Source organism: Aspergillus tubingensis (genome assembly GCF_013340325.1).
Source record: "Aspergillus tubingensis WU-2223L DNA, scaffold_7, whole genome shotgun sequence".
In the NCBI taxonomy this organism is placed as follows: domain Eukaryota; kingdom Fungi; phylum Ascomycota; class Eurotiomycetes; order Eurotiales; family Aspergillaceae; genus Aspergillus; species Aspergillus tubingensis.
The window spans coordinates 1,346,440-1,368,701 of NW_023336281.1; the positions used below are offsets into that span (position 1 = coordinate 1,346,440).

The following is a 22,262-nucleotide window of genomic DNA, read 5'->3' on the forward strand; positions in this document are numbered from 1 at the left end:
CATGTCGTTCTGCACGTCAGAGGTCAATGACATTGGGAATGTTCTCTTTCTCACATCGACACTATTTGACTGCACTCGCTATCTTTTGTCCCTGACGCCAACTTTGTGTTCACTGCGTACATGCCGGATATGCGCTCATTCGTTCTCATTCTGCCCGCACCGCTGTATTTCGATGCAAATTTCCGTGGCCATTCGATGTTACAATTGATGTTACATACCCAATGCTGTTCTGTGAGCCAGATAGATGAAACCATGCGGGCGTTAATCGTAAAGTACATAAATATATATAGGTGAATTAGACATGTGCTTGAGTGATAGATATGATGAACGCAGTTTACATGAACTATAATGAGTTATCAGAATATTTGCTACTAACTGGTAACTTAAGAACTAGTCTTCTATTTGGATTCATAGCCATCCTACCAAAGTCAATTCCTATCACTTCAATAGCTACCAAGAATATAATACACCATATCAATCGTTAATCATCAACAACAAAACAAATAATAGATCCGCAGTGCACGATGATCATCAACAGTCACTACCGAACCCGAGCCCGAGACCCACCGAGGGGTGAGGAATATCAGTGGGTATGCGGGGTTTGAGTACTTGACACACCACATAAATATCAAGTACTATCACGATAATTAATACCGCGTATGTTTACTACATACAGAAAGTGATTCGTGTATGTCAGTATTCTAATGAATTGCCAGTGTACTAGGCTCAGCATTTATAGAGCCGCTATATGGGGGTTTATTGCGGACTGGGGTAAAATCTAATTAGGTTTCTCGAATTGAGGGAAGGTCATAAGTACTAGTAGTAAGATTTGCCTGGTATGAATGATGGCAGGGAAGAGTGACAAATCAATCTGAAATTAGTTAGTTAACTAGTAGGAATACTGATTTATAAAGCATTTAGCAAAAGCAATGCAGATAGCAATCAAGTTAATTATTAATCCACGAGTGATATAAGCTAAACAGATAGTGGTAGTAGTGACAAGTTCCCATATTAGCTAGTTTCCTTAATTTCCCGTAATCAATCAATCATATTAACACAAAGCGCTGGATTAAGTGTGCAAAAGACAGATAGCTTTCTCCTCCCTTTCCCTCATACTGTAATCATCGATCAAGGCATAGCGTCTCAGCTCATTTACAGAGCCCAAGCAGCCAAGACGAAGCCAAGAACACCGGCTGCGGAAACGCCCAGCTTGAGCTGCGTAATAGCAGCGGCGTTCTCGGTGCTGCTGGCGTGAGCACCAGTCGCGGTGCTAGTTCCGGAGCCGGACTTGGAGTCGGAGCCTGTTGTTGTTGAAGAAAATGGTTAGTCAAGAGGTAGAGATGTATGGGGATATTGAAGGTGGACGTACCAGAGCCGGTCGACGAAGAGGAGCTTCCGCTCTTGGTGGTGCTGGCGTCGTTGGAGCCGGCAGTGGTAGCGGAAGAGCCCGACGCTCCCGTGGCAGTGGCGGGAAGGAAGTAGCTGCTGTAGCAGCTGCTCTGGCAACTGGCGTAGGATTTCTGGTCGCTGGGGGAGCCGGAACCCTGAGGACAGGCGGCAACGCAGCTGGTGGTGTCGTTGGCTTGGGCGTTGTCGGGGCAGGGAACGCTGTAGCAGCTGGCGATGCAGCAGATGTCGGATGCGGAGCCTGGAATCGTTAGTCTATTTGTTTTGATGAAAAATATATTGTTGTGCTAAGTGCAAGATATGTAGAGGATGCAGGCCGTTGGGGTTTGCGGCCAAGATTGAGGAAAGGGACCATAATGCAGGAAAGATGCGGTTATAACAGAATTGGAGAGGAGAAAGAAACTTACACTTGGTAGCGCAGGAAGCCTGAGGAGACAAGCTAGCAGTGGTCGTCGCGGCACTGGTAGTGGAGGAAGAGTCCTGGGCGACGGCGAGAGCCAGGAGGGAGGAGAGAGCGATAGCGCTGTTGAACTTCATCTTGACGAATGGATCGAGGAAACGACAGACGTTTGAGATTGACTGAAGTGTAGAAGTAAGTAGCGAAACGAGCGCGACAGAGTAGCACGAAACGAAGGACTGTAAGGGAGGAAAGGAAGAAGAGGAAGAAAGAAAAGGAAGAGGGGAAAGGGCAGACGAGGTTATGAAAGGGAAAAAGGACGGGCTGTAAATAACGGGGCCAAGGATGGCGAGGCGAAAACAATCGACCGGGGGAAAGTTGCCCAAGCGTATCAGGCGATATGCTGGGATTCACCGCGCCTGGCACCAAATTAGGGCCATCCAGCTGTCGGTTCGCCAGTTGCGATTAGCGGGGTTTCAGCAAGCCGTCAGAGTCGCACAGGCTAGTGCGCTGGATTCCTCAAGAAGCGTCTGGATAAGTGGATTCACTGGGCCGGAGCTAGTAGTCCACACCCTTACATTTGGTGGCAACTCAATAACATCGGGAAGAGACATTTACAGGGTGGATGTGGACTTGTGGAGGCGCCATTCGTGGAGTTGGCATGATTTTTAGTTTAAAGCAGGTGCCTACGAGAGATGGTGGAGAGAGAGAACAGCGCGAAGCACAGTCCAGGTTTTGAACCCAGTCCTTCAATTTGGTGGTCAAGGACGAGCCAAAGTGGTGAAGAGTGAGCAGCCAGTCAACAATCACAGACCCTGAAAATCTGGGGACTGCAAAGGATCGGCTAAAAATAACCCTAGACATAAGAGGGAATCCAAGGGTCATTTCAAGGCACTAATAGCGCTACTCCAACGCTAAACCGGTTGCTGCTAAGCTAGTAAGAGCTAGACTGTCTCCCACTAATTCCATATTAGTCCGTCACTGTCCACCATTCGGTCTTATCAGTGGATGGGGTTTGAGACAGCGCATCGGAAGAGGTGGAGAGCACCCGGTCATTGGTGGGCTGATCTGTCAGAAAGTGTCATGCGAACACACTGGAATGCACTAGATATCAGGGTAAAGAGGGTGGTTGGAGACTTTTGGCAAGTCTTGTAGGCACCACGGTCAAAAGAATAGGGGCCGGACTATCAAGGGATTCTGTCAGATTCATCGACACTGGAATTGCTTTTTCAGGCCTAGTGTGCCTCGGGCAGATCCGACATGCCTGTCCTGGCGAATCATTCTTTATCCGCTCAATAATAACTACTCAGTACAGCAACAAAAGTTGGAGATGGAAAGGATCCGGAAGACTTTCATCCTATCCATCACGTGGCCATCCTCAACATTCTTGGATGGTTTCGAGGCTCAATTATTGACAGTCTGGAAACCTTGTCCGAGTTGGAGATTCTCATCAATGTCATCCCTATTCGATGATCGACTAATGGCTTTTATTCTAACAACTATTATACTGACGCTATTCCTTTAGCATGTGCTGCCCCTTTTATACAAAAGCAAATACGCAGTTACACCTAAATTATGGACATCCTCTGAAAAGCCTGAACTTTGAGACGAATTTCGAGGATGAATTTATCTACCATCTTGTTGGCTCACTGTACTTCGGATCTTACTAGCAATTCTATGTTAAATGACGACAATAAGAGTCACCAGTAACTATCAGTCAGGCTCATAGTTAGTGTTGAGTCCTGACACGGATTGTGAATTGGAGCTATCGGGAGACATTACACCAATAATCTGTTACTGGACTCGGCTTCAATAAAGTTTAATCGATGTTTGAGCTCGCAGTAAAAAGTCAATAGCTCTTACAAATCTTGTCGGCGCTGTTTTACCATCAAAGCAACTCAAATAGCCCGGCACATTTCATTTTCCGCGGGAGGACACAGAGTGGAGAAGCCTAGGGCTTCAGAGATAGTTGGTCGTAGTCACAATAGTTGTTGAATGGGGCATCGCTAGCTAAAATGGTTTTGCAGAGCAACTGGAGGGAAAGACAGCCTAACTGAGAGTGTACATAGATATTTGGAGACTTTCTTCGCCGATATAGTGCCACTTGCTTGAGAGGCCTTCTAGTAAACATCTTGTTACCAATGTCCCCGTAAGAACATCACCCCCCGGTCTTCTGCATCCTACAAAGAGCACCTGGTGCTAACTAGAGTATGTCGAGGCCAAGAAAATCCCGGCCGGTTTGAAACTCGCGAGGTTTCACTTTAAGCGTTCCGCAATTGGGTAATCGGCTTGCTGTATATGCAGTGTGCCTATCTGGCAAGGTAAGTGCAGGATGCAGATTGTAAAGACCGACTGAATACTAGGTTACTTTTTCTATTCTCTAGTAGCTGGCTCTATGGGATGCATGTCTACTCCTATTCACTCCTTTGTTTCCATGAAGCTTTAATTGCCGGCAGTCCTTTGTCATATTGCCCGCAAGAATGTGGAACCGATTAGAGTTCCTTTCAGCAAGTAAGATGGAGTCTAGGCGTTATCTCCTTTTTATATTTGCTATACTCTTCTTTCAAACTTTCAGCTCGAGATCGACTTACGCTATGTCACGACAGCGCGATATCAAGGGTCATTGAGTAAAGTTGTCCATCAGTATGGCTTTTTATGATGTCGCAGACACCGCATGTCCAGTATTACAAAAGTGACATCGAACTCACTTCCCCCAATAGTCTCCATATCAATGTACCAATCCTTTCTGAGCCAATGTGTGAACTGATTGTATCCAGATCTAGATCAGGACTAGTTTAGTATCCTTATCAAGGCGGACTAGACCGCTTACTCGCTACTTATGTAAGCTTCTTTATCGATAAGGACATGTGATTGCTCTCAACGCGTCGCGTCCAGGTATCTTCGACGGGGTTTAATCCTACGATGCACCTCGGGTTCGCTATGTTCAGTCTTGATAGTGACTCCTCTGACTATTTCGATGATGATCTGGGCGACTTGGGCGTCGACCGGCCTTTGGATGCGGCAGACTCGACTGATCCTGACACTCCCCGACCAGCCAAGCGCCGTCGTCTGAAAGCTGGTAAAGATACCCCAAACGCGAAATTACAATCGCATCAGAAGTCTCGTGCAGAACGTGGTGATGGAGCTAGGACAGCGCTAAGCTCAGACTCGTTCATCGACTATGATGACGACGAAGTGCCCTCTCCCGAACGAGAGTCACCCTACTTCCAAGACGATAGTGAACGAGAAGCACGGTCCAAATACAAAGTCTTCGCTCCCAAAAACGCAAACATCCAGGAAAACATTTTTGTGACGCAGCTAACACAACCTCCCTCTCCGCCGGAAATGCTTCGTGGTCCCCGGTGGAAGAAGCCTGATCCTGACTTGCCTTCCCGAACTGCTGCCACCCCGCTGCCAGTAAAAACTCAAACCAGAGATTCCGCTGCTGATTTCGATGGATATGATGAGTATGACGATGATGAAGAGATGAAAGCAGCGATTGAGGCATCGTTGCAATCGTTCGAGGAGGAAACATCAAGACCAGCTCCCTCCGTGCCCTTGCAGAAGCCCGCGCGCCCATCGGCTCCTCCTATTGTTGGACAGCAAAACACTACCGTCGCGGCCTCCAATGATCTTTTGGACGATATACCTGATGATGCCTTTGACTCAGACCTGTCAATGTCACCACCTCCTGCGGCTCAGCCTCGCCCTGCGGCTCAGTCATTCACACAGTCAACGAATCGCCCATTAGGTGTTCGCCAAACCACGCTATTTGGTATGGTTGCCAGACACCCAGAAAATCAGCCACCGCGCGGTGAACAGGTGTACTCTCCGCCTGAGAAGAGCGAGCCACCTACTCAGCATAAACTCAACCAGGAAGCCTTGGGTACGTGGGTTTATCCTACGAATCTGGGTAAAACTCGAGACTATCAGTTCAATATTGCCCAAAAAGGCCTTTTTCATAATCTGCTTGTAGCCTTACCCACGGGTCTCGGAAAAACGTTCATTGCCGCTACTATCATGCTCAACTGGTTTCGGTGGACCAAAGACGCTCAGATTGTCTTTGTTGCGCCTACAAAACCGCTAGTTGCTCAGCAGATTTCTGCATGCTTTGAAGTCGCGGGGATCCCTAGATCCCAGACCACTATGCTCACGGGAGAAGCTGCTCCGGGTATTCGAGCCGAAGAATGGAAGGCGAAACGGGTATTTTTCATGACGCCTCAAACTTTGATCAACGACCTTAAAACCGGCATTGCTGACCCGAAGCGAATCGTTCTGGTCGTGGTCGATGAAGCCCATCGTGCAACTGGAGGTTATGCATATGTTGAAGTTGTCAAGTTCCTGCGGCGGTACAACCAGAGCTTCCGTGTCCTGGCTTTGACAGCTACGCCAGGCTCAACAGTGGAATCTGTACAGGCGGTCATTGATGGACTGGATATATCGAGAGTCGAGATACGGACAGAGCAGTCACTCGATATCAGAGAGTATGTCCACTCTAAAGACACGGATGTGCAGACATTCCAGAATTCAGAGGAAATGGTCCTCTGCATGGACCTGATGTCGAAAGCTCTACAGCCACTTCTTGATCAATTACGGAGCACAAATGCCTATTGGGGGCGTGACCCCATGGGTCTCACAGCATACGGACTCACCAAAGCCAGACAACAATGGATGCTATCCGATTCCGGCAGAAACGCCCATTTCGGCGTCAAGGCCAAAATGAATGCAATCTTCACGGTTCTAGCCAGTTTGGCTCATGGTATCGATCTTCTCAAATACCATGGGATAACACCTTTCTATCGTCATCTCTTGCACTTCCAATCCAACACCGAGGGACAAAAGGGCGGCAAGTATCAGCGGCAAGTCGTTCAGGACGAGAGCTACAAAAAGCTCATGAACCATCTGCAGCCGTGGACGAAGAATCCGGAGTTCATTGGACACCCCAAGTTAGAGTATCTGAAACAGGTGGTGTTGAACCACTTTATGGACGCTGGTGAAGGCTCTGGTGCAGATGAAAACAAAGATCAACCAGCCACTCGCGTGATGATATTCGTACACTTCCGTGATAGCGCAGAAGAAGTCACGAGAGTACTCAAAAGATACGAGCCCATGATTCGGCCCCATGTCTTTGTTGGGCAGAGTAGCGCGAAAGGCTCGGAAGGAATGGGGCAGAAAACGCAACTTGACATTGTGCAGAAGTTCAAGAAGGGAACCTACAACACGATCGTTGCAACTTCAATCGGTGAGGAAGGTTTGGATATCGGTGAAGTGGACCTTATCGTGTGTTACGACTCTTCAGCTTCACCTATTCGTATGCTCCAGCGCATGGGACGTACCGGTCGAAAGAGGGCAGGAAAGATTACGCTCTTACTCATGCAAGGCAAGGAAGAGGAGTCTTACATAAAGGCTAAGGACAATTACGAAAAGATGCAGCAAATGATAGCGAGTGGCACCCGGTTCACTTTTCACGATGATATGTCTCCGCGGATCCTGCCTCCGGGTGTGCGGCCTGTTGCTGATAAACGAGCGATTGAAATCCCCGAGGAGAATACTGTGCGAGATCTTCCAGAGCCGAAACGGCGAGGCCGGGCACCGAAGAGGCCGCCAAAGAAGTTCCATATGCCTGATAATGTCGAGACTGGATTTACTACGGCATCGAACTTGGCCGGGACCTCCAAGCGCAAAGCACCAACTAAAAGTAAGGCTCGCACGCCGACTCCAGAGCCCGTAGAATTGCCGGCGCTTGAAGATGTTCTGCTTACCCCCGCGCAGCAAAAAGAACTTGAACTCCTCTACAGCAACGCTGGGCCCAGTGAAGAGCTTCTGGTCAGTTATCCCAGAAGCGACGCCTTCCCACGCCTTCAGCTTGCGCCTAGACCTACGAAAGCTGTTAGACACGGGTCATTGACTCGTCGCATAATTCAAACGTTGCAAAAGATGGACCAGATTACTCCAAACTATGGGGATCGTTACAAGGAAATCATAGCACGTGAGGCGGCCTCCAGGCCGGAGGCCTCGATAGTAGCGCCGAAGTCCAATGGTCATGGGGAGGTTCATTCCCGGACCAAACCTAGACGCTCGTCCAAGGTGGTATCATCCAAGCCAAAGAATCATGAAGAGCGAGATGTGTCTGAAGTACAACGAACCCCACCGGCCAAGCACTCGGTATCAGCGACTAACGCTGAAGTGGAACCGTTCTATTGCTCGCAAAGGACTCAAGATGGAGATACAGATGATGATTTTGATCTTCCAGATGTCTCTACTCTTTTGGATAGGAGTGTGGAAAGGCCCCCGAAACGGGGCCGGTTTGTTCTGGATGATAGCGATGACTGATTTGGACATGAACGCATAGCTTGGTTACATTCTGCATTGGTGATACTTTCGGTTGCATATACCCTTGAGCAATATACTTAGATGAGTACGGTGGAGTTATTTCTTGATGTCATACAAATACCCGCACGTAGACACATTCTCGAACACCATAAAAAGCTATTTCAAAGTGGACGGGCTGTAAGTAACCGAGACCCAACGCAGGAAATCAGTTCGATTTCTTCAATCTTTAAGTGTATATATCATGTGTAAGATCTTATTCAAAGAAGCGCCCCGAAACTCAATCATAACATCTCGTCTAAACCGAAAGTCACTGAACAAGTACACATAGTCATACACAAAGCAGACACCTAGTACTAAGTATATATGTGCTCCCCAAGCTGAACATGAACCAAAACATTGATATCAACTCATCTCATAGCCATAGTGTCACCATAGTCCCCCCTCCCATCAAGCGAAGCATTAACCTGGCACTTCACTTACCCACGTAATCAAACTTCTTCGTCGAATGGTTATAAACATACGCATACTCAGCCACATCAAACCCCCAGTCCCCAATAACCTTGGTATTCGCACTACACACATTCCCGGGCTTCTTATCGGTGAAAGCCTGGCAGTATGGCCTGTCCAGTTCATTAGCATCACGACACTCTCATGAAAAAGCAAATTCCCTAGGGGTAAAAGAGAATAATATCAGACACAGGGGATAAACATACCCAACCTTCGCATTCTTCCCACTTTTCACCTTAAACCCCGTAATCTCAAACCAACTCCCATCCGACTTGTTATTCTTAGCATCATACGATTTGACTTTATTCTTCTGGTAGAAGCTCCGAAGAGAACGCTTTTGTTCGTCCTGCGAGTTGATGGTCACGCCTACGAGGATGGCGCTGCATTATGGTAATATCATTTCGTTAGCTTGTTGCACATCCCCAACAACAACGGAGATTGATTAGATATTCAATAGGGTATAACGTACTTCTTCCCCCCCTCCTTCGTCGACGCAAACGGAAACTCCTCCGCCGATACCCACCCTTTATGATCCCCCCAGGCATTTGTAGCCGGAGACGCTTTCATCCCGTACTTGGCGGGATCTTTGAAGGGTTGCTTGTTGGCGGCGCTGCCGGCTTCTACTTGGCGGTTTACGTCTGCGGCGTCGGTGTCGACTTTTTGCCTGGTGTTTTGTTCTCACTGTTAGATGATTGTTGTTGTTGGTTTGGTTGTTTGTCTGGGGAAAGGGGTTGAAAGGGAAATGGGTGAGGGAGAGGCATACATCACTGCGGACTTGCCCTTGCAGAGCATTGCCCAGCAATCTACGTCGTAGGTGAGGGCATCTTCGCCGCGGATTTCAATCTCGGCTTTGATAGGGTTGGATCTGGTGTCGCCTGGGTTGGAGCGCGGGTGGAGTTGGAGGGAGAGGTCGTCGGTAGTTGGGTGGGCGAGGGTGTTTGGGAGGGAGAGGACGATGGTGAAGATGGGGAGAAGGGTTGATGAGAGGATCATTTTGAATTGGGTGTTTGGTGGTTCAGCGGGATAGGGGTTTGAGGGCTTGGTGCTGCTGTGTTGGAGGGCATTGTTGCTCGTTCACTTGATATCTTTTATATCGTGTTGTGGATGCTGCTCAGGGGATGGTATTGAGGCTATACTACTGTGGTTTTGTCTATCTTGGGAGGCCTTATTTGGGTCTATAGTGAGATGCTTCATGGTTGGTTGGGGTGTGGTTGTTGCTTGGATTGTTTGAGGGTGGAACATGTTATCTCAGAACGAGGTTTTATTGATGCATAGGGGAGATGAAGACAGGGAATTGAAGCATATTGGGGCTGGGGGCACTGCTGGAGGCCTTATCATGGTCTGATGATTGAGAGGGTGATTGTTGATGTTGGAAAAGCATATATGCAGTCAACTTATCTGACATTCTGGTCTGTGATGGGATGAGGGTGGAATTGAGCTGTAGCATAGATATCTATGCTAGTTTCGAAGCACGATGTATGGACATAATAGTTTGCCTGATGGGTTGGTTCAACGAAACAAGGGCATAAGGACTTATGCAGCCCTTGGTATCTGATATTTCTGTTGTTATAGATGGCTAGATAGTACTAAACTGTCCCAAGTCAATATCCTCAGATTGATGCCCGTTTGTAAGAGGCTGCTTACTTTGTTGGTATAATAGTTGCCAATCATAGATCTGAAAGGATTATTTCCCAAAGTACTGCCAGTACTGGCCCCTGCATAAGAGGCCCTGGCTAAAGGCTAATAGCTCAGCCCTTTCGGCGAAAATGAGGGGATTAGTAGAAACCGGCATATGCCCTACATTGGAAGATGGCGATGACTCGCTCCGCCACAGGCACTAAGAAGCTTCTACTAATCACTGGAGCGGGGTGAGCAGCCTCAAACACAACTATTTCACTGAACGTCAGTCTGTGAGCCTCAGTCTATCCCCATCTCTATTTCAGGTAGTTAAACGGTCAATATGAGGGATTTTTTGAGCTGCTTTTCGAAATCTGCAGTCAGCTGAGTACATAAGCAGGCATCCACGTCCAGCACATGATACTCGCGCCTATAGATGAGACAGCCGATGGGCAAAAGAAAAACGACATTGAAATCAAGTACTCTTCAATCGTGGTCCATTTTCAAAAGATATCAAAAGAGTATTTGCCAGAAGGAATCTATTCCTTGAGACTTGGCGGGAGGGACGATCTCATAGATCTGACAAAGTACGAGGTTGGTTAGGCAGGTGGGCGGACCCACGCCAGGATGTATGAGCCTAATACTGACTATAAGAGCCTCCTCTCATTTCCAGACCCTCAGCCTTGCTTCAACCAACTCGCATTCGCATTCAATACCAATCTCGGTTTACCACTACCATCTGGCAATCATGACGAGCATTTTCCTATTCTGCACCTCCGACGTGCCAGCAAGCGTATGAAAGCCCTGTCTTGTGAGACTACAAAGCATAACTGACTTCTACTGTCACTATCAGACGATCAACCAATTCTTGACAGAGTTCGCTGAAGCCAGCGAAGATCCAAATATCTTCTGTCTGGTCCGCACCCCTGACCAGGAACAATTCGATGAATGGGGCACCGAACTACCCGTGCAAGACTTCACGACTGGCTTTAAAAACGCCCCCGATTCTGCTCTCCGCCTCTACACACAAAATCGAATCGACGAACTCAAGGCTGCAGGCAAAGCCGGCGGACTGTCTCCTGGGTGGCTGGCTAAGCTTGACGAGAGATCCCCTCATGACTCGACCGTGGTTCTGCAGTACCGCAAGATCAAAGCCAACTGGGCTCAGGCATTGGAAGATGCTGAAGAGCAGTTTCAAATCCCCGGTCAGGCGGATGTTGATGACCAGTATATCTGGTGGAAGTGGCGTGTGCCATTTGCGGATTCTTTCCAGCTGTTCAACAGCGTCGACGATGGTATGCCGGATATGATTCGGCTGTTCACTCGACCTGAGTTTGTGGACGCGGAAGGCGTGCTTCATGTAGATGTTCCACGTCAGATCATCAAGGGGGAGACTCCGTACCGCATTACGGAGAGTGCAAGCTGAGGGTTTGCCGGTCTACCTCTCATATCAACTTGTTGCTTATCTTAACTCTGCTCATCCCCCGCACAGCCATGTAACATAAATCGGTTATACAATTGTCATAACATTCAAGACTCTATGGACATACTCCGTAGTCTTAGATGGCCTTATGATAGTGGATGGTGTGACGTGACACAACTTTGTGGCTGACGTCTCAAGCTTCAAGTCAACGTAAGGCAGTGTGAATCGCCACAAACTTCATTCTTGATAACAACCAAGCAGTACCTGTGTTAGTCACTCGAATCCTCGAATTCCCCACGCCTGTAAGGAATAGTCAGATGAGCCTTCTAATGTAAGCTGATTCAAAAGGCGGTGATGATCTGCCAGCGATAGAGTCCAACTTACCTTGATAGGCAGGCGGGGAGGGCGGCCTGGTGTGGCAGTAGCCCCACCACATTCCCGATGGGGAAATAACCTAGGGGGCGGCGGATCGCATTGGAGAACGGCGGAACCCGTGCCTAAACAGTAGACAGACTCAACCACAATCAGACACATTTCAGCATATCATCATCATGGCTGACGCTCAATTCGACAGTGCGCTGTAAGTGCTGCAGTTCTGGCTTTGCTCCAAAACCATGAAGCCTGCCTAGTCTCTGGAGGCGACCGATCCACGCCATCGACCCCGCTTGCTGCCTCCCGCTGACCATCATACCTGCTTCCAGGGACCTGCTCCGGCGCCTCAACCCCCGCGATACGAAGCAAAACCTCCAGGCAATCACCTCCATCGTCCCCGATCTGACCGAGGACCTCCTCTCTTCTGTCGATCAGCCCCTAGAGATCCGCAAGTGCCCCAAGACAGACCGCGACTACCTCCTCTGTGACTACAACCGCGACGGAGATAGCTACCGGTCGCCCTGGAGCAATGAGTTCGACCCCCCGCTGGAAGATGGAACCGTGCCCAGTGAGAGAGTGAGAAAGCTCGAGGTTGCCGCCAATGAGGCATTCGATGTCTACCGTGAGCTGTACTACGAGGGTGGAGTAGGCAGCGTGTACTTTTGGGACTTGGACGATGGATTCGCCGGTGTTATATTGTTGAAGAAGGGTGAGCGAATGCTGTCTTGATACTCTAGACTGGAAATGCATCCTAACATCCTGCTTTTACATAGGAGTTACGCCAGGTGCTAAAAGCTCTGGAGAATGGGACAGTATCCACGTCTTCGAGGCTACCGACAGAGCGCGCATGTCCCACTACAAGCTGACTAGCACCGTGATCCTGCACTTGGCCAATGAATCCGAGTCCTTGGGTGAGATGGACCTGAGCGGCAACATGACCCGTCAGGTGGAGGTGGATCTGCCCGTCGAGTCGGATGCAAGCCACGTCGCCAATGTTGGTCGACTTGTCGAGGACATGGAGTTGAAGATGAGGAACTTGCTGCGTATGTCTTTCTTTTGCGACTGTGGAGCGAGTGTCTTCACATTACTGAGCTGATTGCTAATCGAACCGTTCTTACAGAGGAGGTATACTTCGGCAAGGCTAAGGATGTTGTGGGTGAACTTCGGAGTAAGTGCAGGTCTAATCAGCTGGCGGGCAATTTCATGCTAATAAGCGGAACAGGTCTCCCCTCCTTGTCCGAGTCGAACAGAGATCGGGCTACCCACCTGGAGATGATCCGGTCTATGCACAGCTAGTCGTCTGTTTGTCAGTTAAGGAAGCCATTATAGCGTCGTTTTAGAGGCTGTTATTTATTTACATTTGTTGTATGTACTTCGAGCTCAAGGTTCCTGGGGATCCCAATATTACTCGTATACGATGAACTGCAGGCGTTATGTGATTGTGCGTTGTAAGTGCCGTCTTCTGTGATGGCCTGGCTAGCCATTCCCGCGAGCAACTCTTCATTGCATAATGCAAAATCAATTGCCAATACATTCAATAAATTTGGGTATCATAGACAGGCTGTCCGCTTAGCTCCACCTGCAACCACATGGCAAGATATGGTACAGAACTCCAGATAGTAGAGCAATCACCATATTCGCCAATTCAAGGACCAAGCCTTATCAAAAATTCGTAAATCATCCCAACATCAATGGCGTCTAATCAACCTCCATCTTCTCCTGCTCGCCCTCTGTCTTCGCTCCCGAGCTCACAGACGCCGGATTGCTAATCCGCTCCACGAACTCCCTCGCAGCAGCCCACAGCTCTGCCTCCTTATCCTTGCCCACCGTATCCTTCCGACTGTTAAGCCAACTAACATCGAGCGGGTTCGATGATGCGCCCGCTACTCCACCACTGCTCGCACCAGGTAGATTCTCCGCTCTCGACGCTGTGTCCGGCGCAAGAATAGACGCCTCTTCCAGAGCATACACCTGACGACGGAGTCGAACATCAATGGACGAAAGGAGGGCGAAGTATTGCGAAGTGGCCTCCTTGAAGCGGGCTTGGTGGGATGCGAGAGAATTGTCCGAAGGTGACTCGCCCGACCGAGCGTTGGTCAAGGCTTGGATTGCGAGACCCGCGGAATGAATTAGCTTGGCCACATCCTGTAGTGATCGGCGGCAATTAGTGAGGGTGGTGTGAAGTCAATGACACAATATGAATATTGTAGTAGCGGGGATGTTGAGTATCCATCGCTAGGGAAGTAGCATTTCGGGGGTGTCGCGCGGGGAATAATCCCGGGCCTCTATTTCTTTTCTCTTAAACTCACCTTGTCTATTTCATTCAATTGCCGGATCCGATCCGCTGATGTAAAGACTTGGTCTGGTTTGCGGGTGTCTTTGACATCTGTCATTTTGTTTGCTCTTGGTTTTATTTCTTTGTTTATGTTCCAGGCTGCCAGCAGAAGGAAGTAGTCAAGTAGGAATGACAGGTAGAATTGGCGATGGAGTAACTACTCGATCTGGACCTGCAACCAACAAGCTCCGTCACGTGTCCACCCAACCCGGGGAACTCTGCTTACCTCAGCCGGGGCCCGACGCGCTAGACCCGAAGCGCGATAGTGCGATATCAGAACTTCAAAACCTCCCGTGAATACTTGCGCGCCTCGTCCTGCCGTCACCCTGCTGTTACTTGCGACTCGCCATTAATCTTGTCTCATCCGCTCGCTCCTCACTCTCTACATTTGAGGCTAGATATTGATCTGCATCTGATCGTTCAAGCGCGATGTCTGCGCCAGGCGGGGCCCCCAGCCCTGCTCCCCGAAGTGGAAGCATGGGGCCCGGTGGTGGCATGTCTATGCCTCCTCAGCAGCCCATGACCAACGCCGGGCCTGTCACTCCGGGTCCTCCTGCGCCTCCGCCGCCGCCTCCCGGTGGTCCGATGTCGCAGCAGAACCTCAATCAAATAGTAAGTCATTGGTTTATCTTTTAACTGTCTATGTTTGTTGTTGGGGTGTACTATGTTTCATTGCGTCATGTGCCTGTGCCTGGACTGCGGTGTGATAGGGTGGTGTTACCCCGGTGTATGCTTTCCGCACATGGCTTGGTTATGATTATGAACTGAGTCAGTTGTGATTATTGTATTCAATCTTCACTAAAGGAGTATGGGAATGCCTACATTTGCTAGTCCGGGCTTCCTCTTTGTCATCTAACATTGCCTTTCATCGTGCCGAGCGTATATTGCTACTACTGCGCATCATGCTGTCACATTGTCTTGTCACCGCTTGTACTAATGTTTTCCAGGTCATCGATTATCTTGCAAAGAAGGGCTATAGTCGTACGGAGGCTATGCTACGTATTGAGTCGGCACATCAAGAAATCGATGGCCGTCCTCCTATGCCCCCTCTTGGCGAAGATGCACGACCCAAGTACAGGATGGGTTTTGGTAAGTCCTTTTCGGTTTTGATGATACGAAACAGTGCTAACAGTACGTAGACTTGCTCAAGGTTTGGGTTGAAGACAACTTGGATCTTTACAAGGTAAGAAGCAGAATCCTGCTCACATGTATCGGATCCATACTTACGTTCTAAAGCCTGAACTGAGACGTGTCCTCTGGCCGCTGTTCGTATACACTTTCATCAACATGGTATCTTCCTTCAAGCCGCAGGATGCCAAGCAGTTCTTTGATCTGAACAAGAACCTCTTCTTGCCTGAGCATACAGAAGATGTGCGCGCATTGGAGCCAATCAGCTTGCCAGAGCATGTGCAAGCCAATTCGACCGCCAAGCTATATCGTACAAACAAGTATCGTTTGGTTCTCAGCAACCCCGCCTTTTCGAACCTCATGCAATTCCTGGAAAGCAAGCAGAAAGAGGGTGGCTCAGATATGACTGCAATTCTAAGCAGTTATTGTACTATCATCACCAAAGAGCGTACCGCGGACGATAGATTCAGTTTCGCTGCGATGCTGGGCCAAACAGATGGTCAGACATTTCCCAGTGAAGATGAAGGCATTCCTGGTCACCATCCCGGCTCTGCATACACTGGAGACAACCCGAACATGGCGGGAACTCTGCCCAGGCTTAAGCTAGGAAAGCTTCCTCTGGAGCAAGCCCTCGAGACAGATGTTAGGGGCGAGCTGGCGGATGAGGATGCGAAGAACCCTCCAGGCCCAGGTCAGAACACTCTGATTCAAGAGTTTGACCAGATGATCAAGAAGGAAGAGGATGAAGAAGCTCCAACTCGTGCTGATATCCCCTATCCTCCGTCAACTGCTCGAGACGTGGCTATAGAGATTCAGAAGGTTAAGGAGAACCGCGACAGATTCAGGATTGAGGGCAGAACTGGTGGCGTGGGTCCCGCTGTGAGCGTCTGCATGTTCACCTTCCACAACACCTATGATGGGTAGGTAACATGGTCTCATTGGTATTAGGTCTTGACTAACAATCAACAGAATCAACTGCTTGGACTTTTCGGATGATCTTATGCTCGTCGCAGCTGGTATGCAGGAGTCATACATCCGGGTCTGGAGCATGGATGGCAAGAAAATTCAATCGACCTACGACAACGTGGATGATACTCCACCTTCGAACTCTCGCCGTCTAATCGGACATTCCGGACCGGTCTATTCAGTGGCATTTGCACCATCGATTACCAAGACGGACAATGCCGTCGCCCCGACGAACGCGCGCTGGCTGCTTTCGTCGTCCGCAGATAAGACCATCCGTCTCTGGTCCTTGGACCTTTGGCAGTGCATGGTGGTCTATAAGGGTCACGACCAGCCGGTTTGGGACCTCCAGTGGGGCCCCTACGGCCATTACTTTGTTTCTGGCGGACACGACAAGACTGCCCGCCTTTGGGTTACGGATCATATCCGCCAGCAGCGTATCTTTGTCGGGCACGACCAGGACGTTGACTGCATCTGCTTCCACCCCAACTCGGCGTACGTCTTCACTGGTAGCTCCGACCACACGGTCCGCATGTGGGCCGTTACCACGGGAAATGCAGTCCGCATGTTCACCGGACACACTGGCAACATCACTGCTCTGGCATGCAGCCGCGACGGAAAACTCCTCGCATCGGCAGATGACCAAGGATCCATCCTACTGTGGGACCTTGCTCCTGGCCGACTGCTGAAGCGCATGCGCGGTCATGGAAAGGGCGGAATCTGGTCCCTGAGCTGGAGCGTCGAATCAACAGTCCTGGTCTCCGGTGGTGCTGATGGCACCGTCCGCGTGTGGGATGTGACGGGCCCGGCTCAGGACCCCTCTCAAGGCCGTGTCGTCGGCGAGGGCGGCGCAGGCACCAAGGTCGACGGCAGCAACCAGCCAGCACCCAGCACTACGCAAACCTCAAGTGCGGTCGCCCCGGGTATGGGCAAGAAGAAGGGCAAGGATGTCGTGGTGACGCCCGACCAGATCAGCGCCTTTCCCACGAAGAAGAGCCCAGTCTACAAGGTGAAGTTTACGAATATGAATTTGATCATTGCTGGGGGCGCCTATCTTCCTTAAGTGAGGGACGTGTATGCAACAGCGCCAGATACCCTTTATTCCTTTTCTTCTTTTTCGCATTGATCTATATCATCTTTCTGTTCTGCGTTTAATACGATTTCCTGTCTTCTTATCCCACATCCATAGGCAGGATAATCGGTAGCATGTGGCGTCTTTGGGGGCATTGACGGTGGGCATTGGTGTTGGTGGCGGCATTGTATTTAATCCAGGATGGAAAGATCCTACTACTAGTCACAATTTTTATTCCAAATACTCAATACAGCTACTTTGAAACAGCACATACCTCCTAGTCCATCACCACTTGATACAGCATGAAATAATCTCAAACCTATATTCAAGATCTAGTATAGTATACCATATTTATATCTTCTTAAACAACCCCCCAGCACCAGCACCAGCACCACTCCCAGCCCCCTTCTTCATCGCCGCCGAAGCCTGCAAATCCGCCACCTTAGGCGGCAAAACCAACGCACTGCGATCATTCCTCTTATAGAAATCTACCAAAATCTGCGCCGTTTTGGCCGGTTGATCTTCCTGAATGAAATGGCCTGCTTCCGGCAGGACTTGTAGTTGGTATTTACCTGCAGATATAGATAATTAGCATATCATCCACTCAACACAGTTTCAAAAGTAACCTAAGTAAATAAGAGGAATAGGATGGGGGAGTATACGCACCCTGCATCTGCCCAATCATCAACTCCTTATCGAGACGATCTGTCCCCGCTAGGAGGAGTAACTTCCCACCACGAGCATCGAGGAACTTGCGACTTAGACCGACGAACCAGTTCTCCCAGAAGGGTTTCGTGGCGGAGAGATTGGTCCGCCAGATCCAGGGTTTGGTGGGGTCGGGTGAGTTGGGGTCTTCGTAGAGGAGGGAGGGGACGGAGACGCGGGCGGAGGTTTTGTTGCGGATTGTGCGCGAGCGGGTGCTTTACAGTTGGATTAAGTAAATGAGTGTGGATGGGGTTGTTGCTTGATCACTTACTGCCATTCTATCCCCGAAGTGATGGATGGGAAGCGCGATGGGCGGGTCATGAGATAAGTTTCCATGCTTTGGAGGGCGTCCATGGCGGATCCTGTTTCTTTCTGTTAGTATTTTATTTTCTTTTACCTGTAATCTGCTTGGTGAGATGAGATGAGGGCTGGCTTACCCTCTACAACATCCAAAACTGCATATGCTAGTACTTTACTTCCCAGCTCGCCCTGTCTGGCTACATCCGTGATCACCGCACCACCTAGACTATGGCCGACAAGGACCAGATCGGGGAGACTCTCCCAGCCCATTCGGGTCTGTGTTTCGCGGACCACGAATACGAGGTCCCGGTTCAGCGTCTCGAGGCTTAGGTCTAGCTCGATGCCCTCGCTCCCATCCTCGCCTGAGGCGTGAGTGACTGCCGTGCTGCCGTGATCGCGTGCATCTATGGACAAGATGCCGGCTTTGGGGATGATTTTGCGGATCTCCCCGGCGCATGCGGCGAATGATAGACCGGATGAGCCGGCGCCGTGATGCATGACGAAGAGGGGACTGGAGGAGTCTGCTGGTGGTGTGAGGTAGACATGGTGAGTGATCTTGATGTTGTTGGATGTGTCTATTTGTGTGAGATAGAGCTCCTGGGTGAAGTAGTCTGTCCAGGGAAGGGTTGTTTGTTGGACGGATCTGATAAGTGTTTTAGTTTGGTGATCGCTAGATAGTGAATTGTGGGGGAGGGGCGGTGGAGTGAGGGTATACACACCCGCGTCCTGGCCTTGCGAACAGTTGTCTGCTGGGTGAGGGAACTATTGTCCCTGTGGACGAGGTTGAGGAAGAGTCATCGTCGTGACTGACCTCTTCGTCGAGGGGTTGCATGGACGGCCCGGTTGGCGGTTGGAGAGGCAGCTTGGCCAGTCTGGACTTGGCAAAGGATTTTTGCAGCTCGCTCATGAAGGCTGCGCAGATTTACTGGGTAGATAGGTAGATGGGGTTGTGGATAGGATCAGCTCTAGGCTTGGAGGTGTGGATGTTGACATTGGAGAGGAGCTTGAGTCGGGAGTTGGAGCTGGAGCTGGCGAGTGGATCATGCGGTTGATGGAGGGGATGTTTAGTGGCGGGTGAGTAGATTTGGAGGGGAATGATAGGCGTGTGTGCTGTTGGCACCACTATGGTCCAGATGTAGGATCTGTAGATTGGATATGGAGTTTTTATGTCACAGTAGAAAATGTGTCTGAAGTATATAAGAGGTCTAGAAAGATAAGCTGACGGAGGAATGGATTTGCTGCATACCAAGATGGCTGATACCTTACATACCGTATCGTATTGACTGATGATACTTGATGGTATTTTGCAGATCACCAGGTTTTTCCAGGGATCTTTCTCCCAGTGGGTCTTCGATCTTATCAACTGGGGTCTGTATAGAGTGCAATTGAATGTCTATCCACAATTATACCCTAAAATATGGTCTAGACAATATAGAACAAGTATGCACCAGGATGGGTATCCCCACGGTGCGGCAGGTCAGCTGACCAGGCGTGTGCCTGATGGATCGACGCGCTAATTGTGTACTTATTGCTTTTCTCTTTGTTCTTAATCTATTGATGTTTTCCCTCCGACTATACATTCAAAGAGATTTGTCTTCTCCACCATGCACCCATGCCTTGCAATTCCAGTCCTGTCCGTCTATTGTCTTACCTCCTCATCCTTACCATTGACTCTCCATCCTGCACCAGCAAATGGCGGTGATGATATTGTGTCCATGACGGTGACATAAGCCTGCCGTGACGTCACGGCTGAGCATTGCCGCCAGCCAGATGCCAGCCGGTGATGCTCGCAACCATCATGGATCCCCTTCTTGTGTGCTTTTGGGGCCCTCCCGGTTCCACTATCCAGCAATTGCCATGCCGTGACGTCAGCATCTGCCTCATGACTCTCTCCATCGGCATCCCGATCCATGTCGCGCCTTCGTTTCTTATCTCGACCCATCTGTCCCCGCACCTATCTTTCTATAGCGCACCAGGGTGAAGAAAAGCACAATGGTGTCCCTTAAATTTAGACGAAGCGACGAGTCCGACAGGACCGGCGAGCAGCGCGATCGAGAGGATGAGCGACGACACGATGAGCCAGATGAGCGCACACGACTGCTCCCGCGCGAGCCCCCGGCCTATCTGAGCCCTGATGACCCTGCTGTGAGCTTCGCATAGAAACACCTCCCTTCACTTAGAATATGGCTAACACCAGGCTCGCCAGGTCTCTCCCTACAACCTCTGGGGCATCCGAGCCCTACGAGGCCTCTCCTCCCTCTTCCTCGCCATCAGTTTCATCTGGTGGACCTTCCTTCTCGTCTCCCTCTTCGTCAGTCCACCCATGATGCACTCGCGCGGATCCGGATTCTTCAGTTTCGCCTATACGACCCTGACAACCGGGTACCTCCTGCTCGGACTCCTGTTCTTCGCTATCCCGTCCAAGCCCATGTCCGTGTCCGGTATCATCATTGCCATCTTCCTCCTCATCGACATGATCCTTACTCTAGCCGTCCCTCGCATCCGGCTTGAAGAAGGCTGGGTGGGAGTCGCATCGGTAGTCTGGGCAGCTTTCATCTCTCTCTATACAATTGTCCAGAACCACTCCGTGGCATGGGGTAAGCGGGAGGAAGAGGAGCGCCTGACAGGGCGGCCGGAAACCCGCCGTCCCCTGCGCGAATGGGTCGCTGTTCTCATTCAGACCGTCTTCCTGGTCATTTTCGCTATCATCGTCATCCTGTTTACCGCCACCCTGATCCTTCGCGCCCGCGACGCATCCCTCCCCGCCCCCGGCAAGAAATACTACGTCAACGGCGACAGCTACCAAGTCCACCTCCACTGCGTCGGTAACGCTACCCACAGTCTTCAGAATGACACCCCGACGATCCTCATCGAAGGTGGCGACTGGCCCGTCGAACATACCCTGCAGCCATTCATCCACGATGCATACCAGTCTGGCATCGTCCCTCGTTACTGCTACTGGGATCGTCCCGGCTTCGGCTGGTCCGACAACGCGCCCTCCCCCTTCTCCGCCGGCATGGCAGCAGATGCCCTATCCGAAGCACTCGCTCTCGCCGGCGAAGAGGGCCCCTGGATCCTCGTTTCGGCCAGCGTTGGTGGCATCTACAGCCGCATCTTCGCCAGTCGCCACCTGCTCGAGATCTCTGGTATCGTTCTGATCGACAGCCTCCACGAAGACTACCTCAGTAACATCGGCTCCCCGGGCCGCGGCTTCACGCTCTGGCTTCGCGGCATCTTCACCCCGCTAGGACTGGACCGTATCGCTGGGGCCATCTTCAAGGGACGCACACGCGAAGACCGCGTCTACGGCCGCAGCTCCTACCAAACGGGGAAGATCGTCAAGGCGAAATTACAGGAGAACCTTGTCGCAGAGTCGATGACCTCCTCGGAGATCCAGACGGCCAGACACGTTCAGATGGCGGACACGCCACTCGTGGTGATCAGTTCCGGTATTGAGGTCCGGAAGAGTGAGAAGTGGGCGAAGAGACAGGAGGAGTTGACCAAAATTACGAAGAACCTCAAGAATTTCGATATTGTGAAGGGGGCGCCACATGAGGTTTGGCGCGATGTGGAGGGGAGGAGGGTTATTGAGAAGAGATTGGGCGAGTTGGTCAAGAAGGATGAGTAGGGGATTGTATTCCTTTTAATATCACTTCTGTTCTTCTTCCTTTTTTTCCCTTCATATTGTGTTCGTGTTTGCTTT

General features: G+C 50.3%; 9 protein-coding genes across 9 annotated transcripts; 5 read left to right on the top strand and 4 right to left on the bottom strand.

The window, feature by feature from the left end:
- Positions 1 to 1,152: 1,152 nt before the first annotated feature.
- Positions 1,153 to 1,944, bottom strand: AtWU_05398 (uncharacterized protein; the record flags this gene model as incomplete). Its single annotated transcript, XM_035500508.1, has 3 exons — positions 1,153 to 1,301; positions 1,370 to 1,648; positions 1,815 to 1,944. The coding sequence occupies 3 exons, from the start codon at positions 1,942 to 1,944 to the stop codon at positions 1,153 to 1,155; spliced, it is 558 nt and encodes a 185-aa protein (XP_035356401.1).
- Positions 1,945 to 4,726: 2,782 nt separating this feature from the next.
- mph1 (3'-5' DNA helicase) lies at positions 4,727 to 8,137 on the top strand (the record flags this gene model as incomplete). Its single annotated transcript, XM_035500509.1, has 1 exon — positions 4,727 to 8,137. One exon carries the CDS (start codon positions 4,727 to 4,729, stop codon positions 8,135 to 8,137), a length of 3,411 nt encoding a protein of 1,136 aa, XP_035356402.1.
- A 472-nt stretch (positions 8,138 to 8,609) lies between these two features.
- On the bottom strand, positions 8,610 to 9,637 carry AtWU_05400 (glycosyl transferase 41 family protein; the record flags this gene model as incomplete). Its single annotated transcript, XM_035500510.1, has 4 exons — positions 8,610 to 8,757; positions 8,851 to 9,024; positions 9,114 to 9,308; positions 9,408 to 9,637. 4 exons carry the CDS (start codon positions 9,635 to 9,637, stop codon positions 8,610 to 8,612), a joined length of 747 nt encoding a protein of 248 aa, XP_035356403.1.
- Positions 9,638 to 11,009: 1,372 nt separating this feature from the next.
- AtWU_05401 (similar to An01g05280) lies at positions 11,010 to 11,687 on the top strand (the record flags this gene model as incomplete). The annotated part of the gene is made up of 2 exons (XM_035500511.1): positions 11,010 to 11,054; positions 11,115 to 11,687. 2 exons carry the CDS (start codon positions 11,010 to 11,012, stop codon positions 11,685 to 11,687), a joined length of 618 nt encoding a protein of 205 aa, XP_035356404.1.
- Positions 11,688 to 12,235: 548 nt separating this feature from the next.
- cap2 (F-actin-capping protein subunit beta) lies at positions 12,236 to 13,352 on the top strand (the record flags this gene model as incomplete). Its single annotated transcript, XM_035500512.1, has 5 exons — positions 12,236 to 12,264; positions 12,386 to 12,765; positions 12,830 to 13,099; positions 13,177 to 13,224; positions 13,279 to 13,352. 5 exons carry the CDS (start codon positions 12,236 to 12,238, stop codon positions 13,350 to 13,352), a joined length of 801 nt encoding a protein of 266 aa, XP_035356405.1.
- A 402-nt stretch (positions 13,353 to 13,754) lies between these two features.
- Positions 13,755 to 14,449, bottom strand: AtWU_05403 (mediator of RNA polymerase II transcription subunit 11; the record flags this gene model as incomplete). Its single annotated transcript, XM_035500513.1, has 2 exons — positions 13,755 to 14,201; positions 14,366 to 14,449. The coding sequence occupies 2 exons, from the start codon at positions 14,447 to 14,449 to the stop codon at positions 13,755 to 13,757; spliced, it is 531 nt and encodes a 176-aa protein (XP_035356406.1).
- Positions 14,450 to 14,820: 371 nt separating this feature from the next.
- AtWU_05404 (putative transcription initiation factor TFIID subunit) lies at positions 14,821 to 17,545 on the top strand (the record flags this gene model as incomplete). The annotated part of the gene is made up of 5 exons (XM_035500514.1): positions 14,821 to 15,003; positions 15,339 to 15,480; positions 15,531 to 15,574; positions 15,628 to 16,439; positions 16,489 to 17,545. The coding sequence occupies 5 exons, from the start codon at positions 14,821 to 14,823 to the stop codon at positions 17,543 to 17,545; spliced, it is 2,238 nt and encodes a 745-aa protein (XP_035356407.1).
- A 360-nt stretch (positions 17,546 to 17,905) lies between these two features.
- Positions 17,906 to 19,466, bottom strand: ppe1 (putative ribosomal protein/carboxylic ester hydrolase (Ppe1); the record flags this gene model as incomplete). The annotated part of the gene is made up of 5 exons (XM_035500515.1): positions 17,906 to 18,126; positions 18,221 to 18,474; positions 18,531 to 18,621; positions 18,697 to 19,202; positions 19,279 to 19,466. The coding sequence occupies 5 exons, from the start codon at positions 19,464 to 19,466 to the stop codon at positions 17,906 to 17,908; spliced, it is 1,260 nt and encodes a 419-aa protein (XP_035356408.1).
- Positions 19,467 to 20,551: 1,085 nt separating this feature from the next.
- AtWU_05406 (uncharacterized protein) lies at positions 20,552 to 22,187 on the top strand (the record flags this gene model as incomplete). The annotated part of the gene is made up of 2 exons (XM_035500516.1): positions 20,552 to 20,704; positions 20,766 to 22,187. The coding sequence occupies 2 exons, from the start codon at positions 20,552 to 20,554 to the stop codon at positions 22,185 to 22,187; spliced, it is 1,575 nt and encodes a 524-aa protein (XP_035356409.1).
- Positions 22,188 to 22,262: the final 75 nt, after the last annotated feature.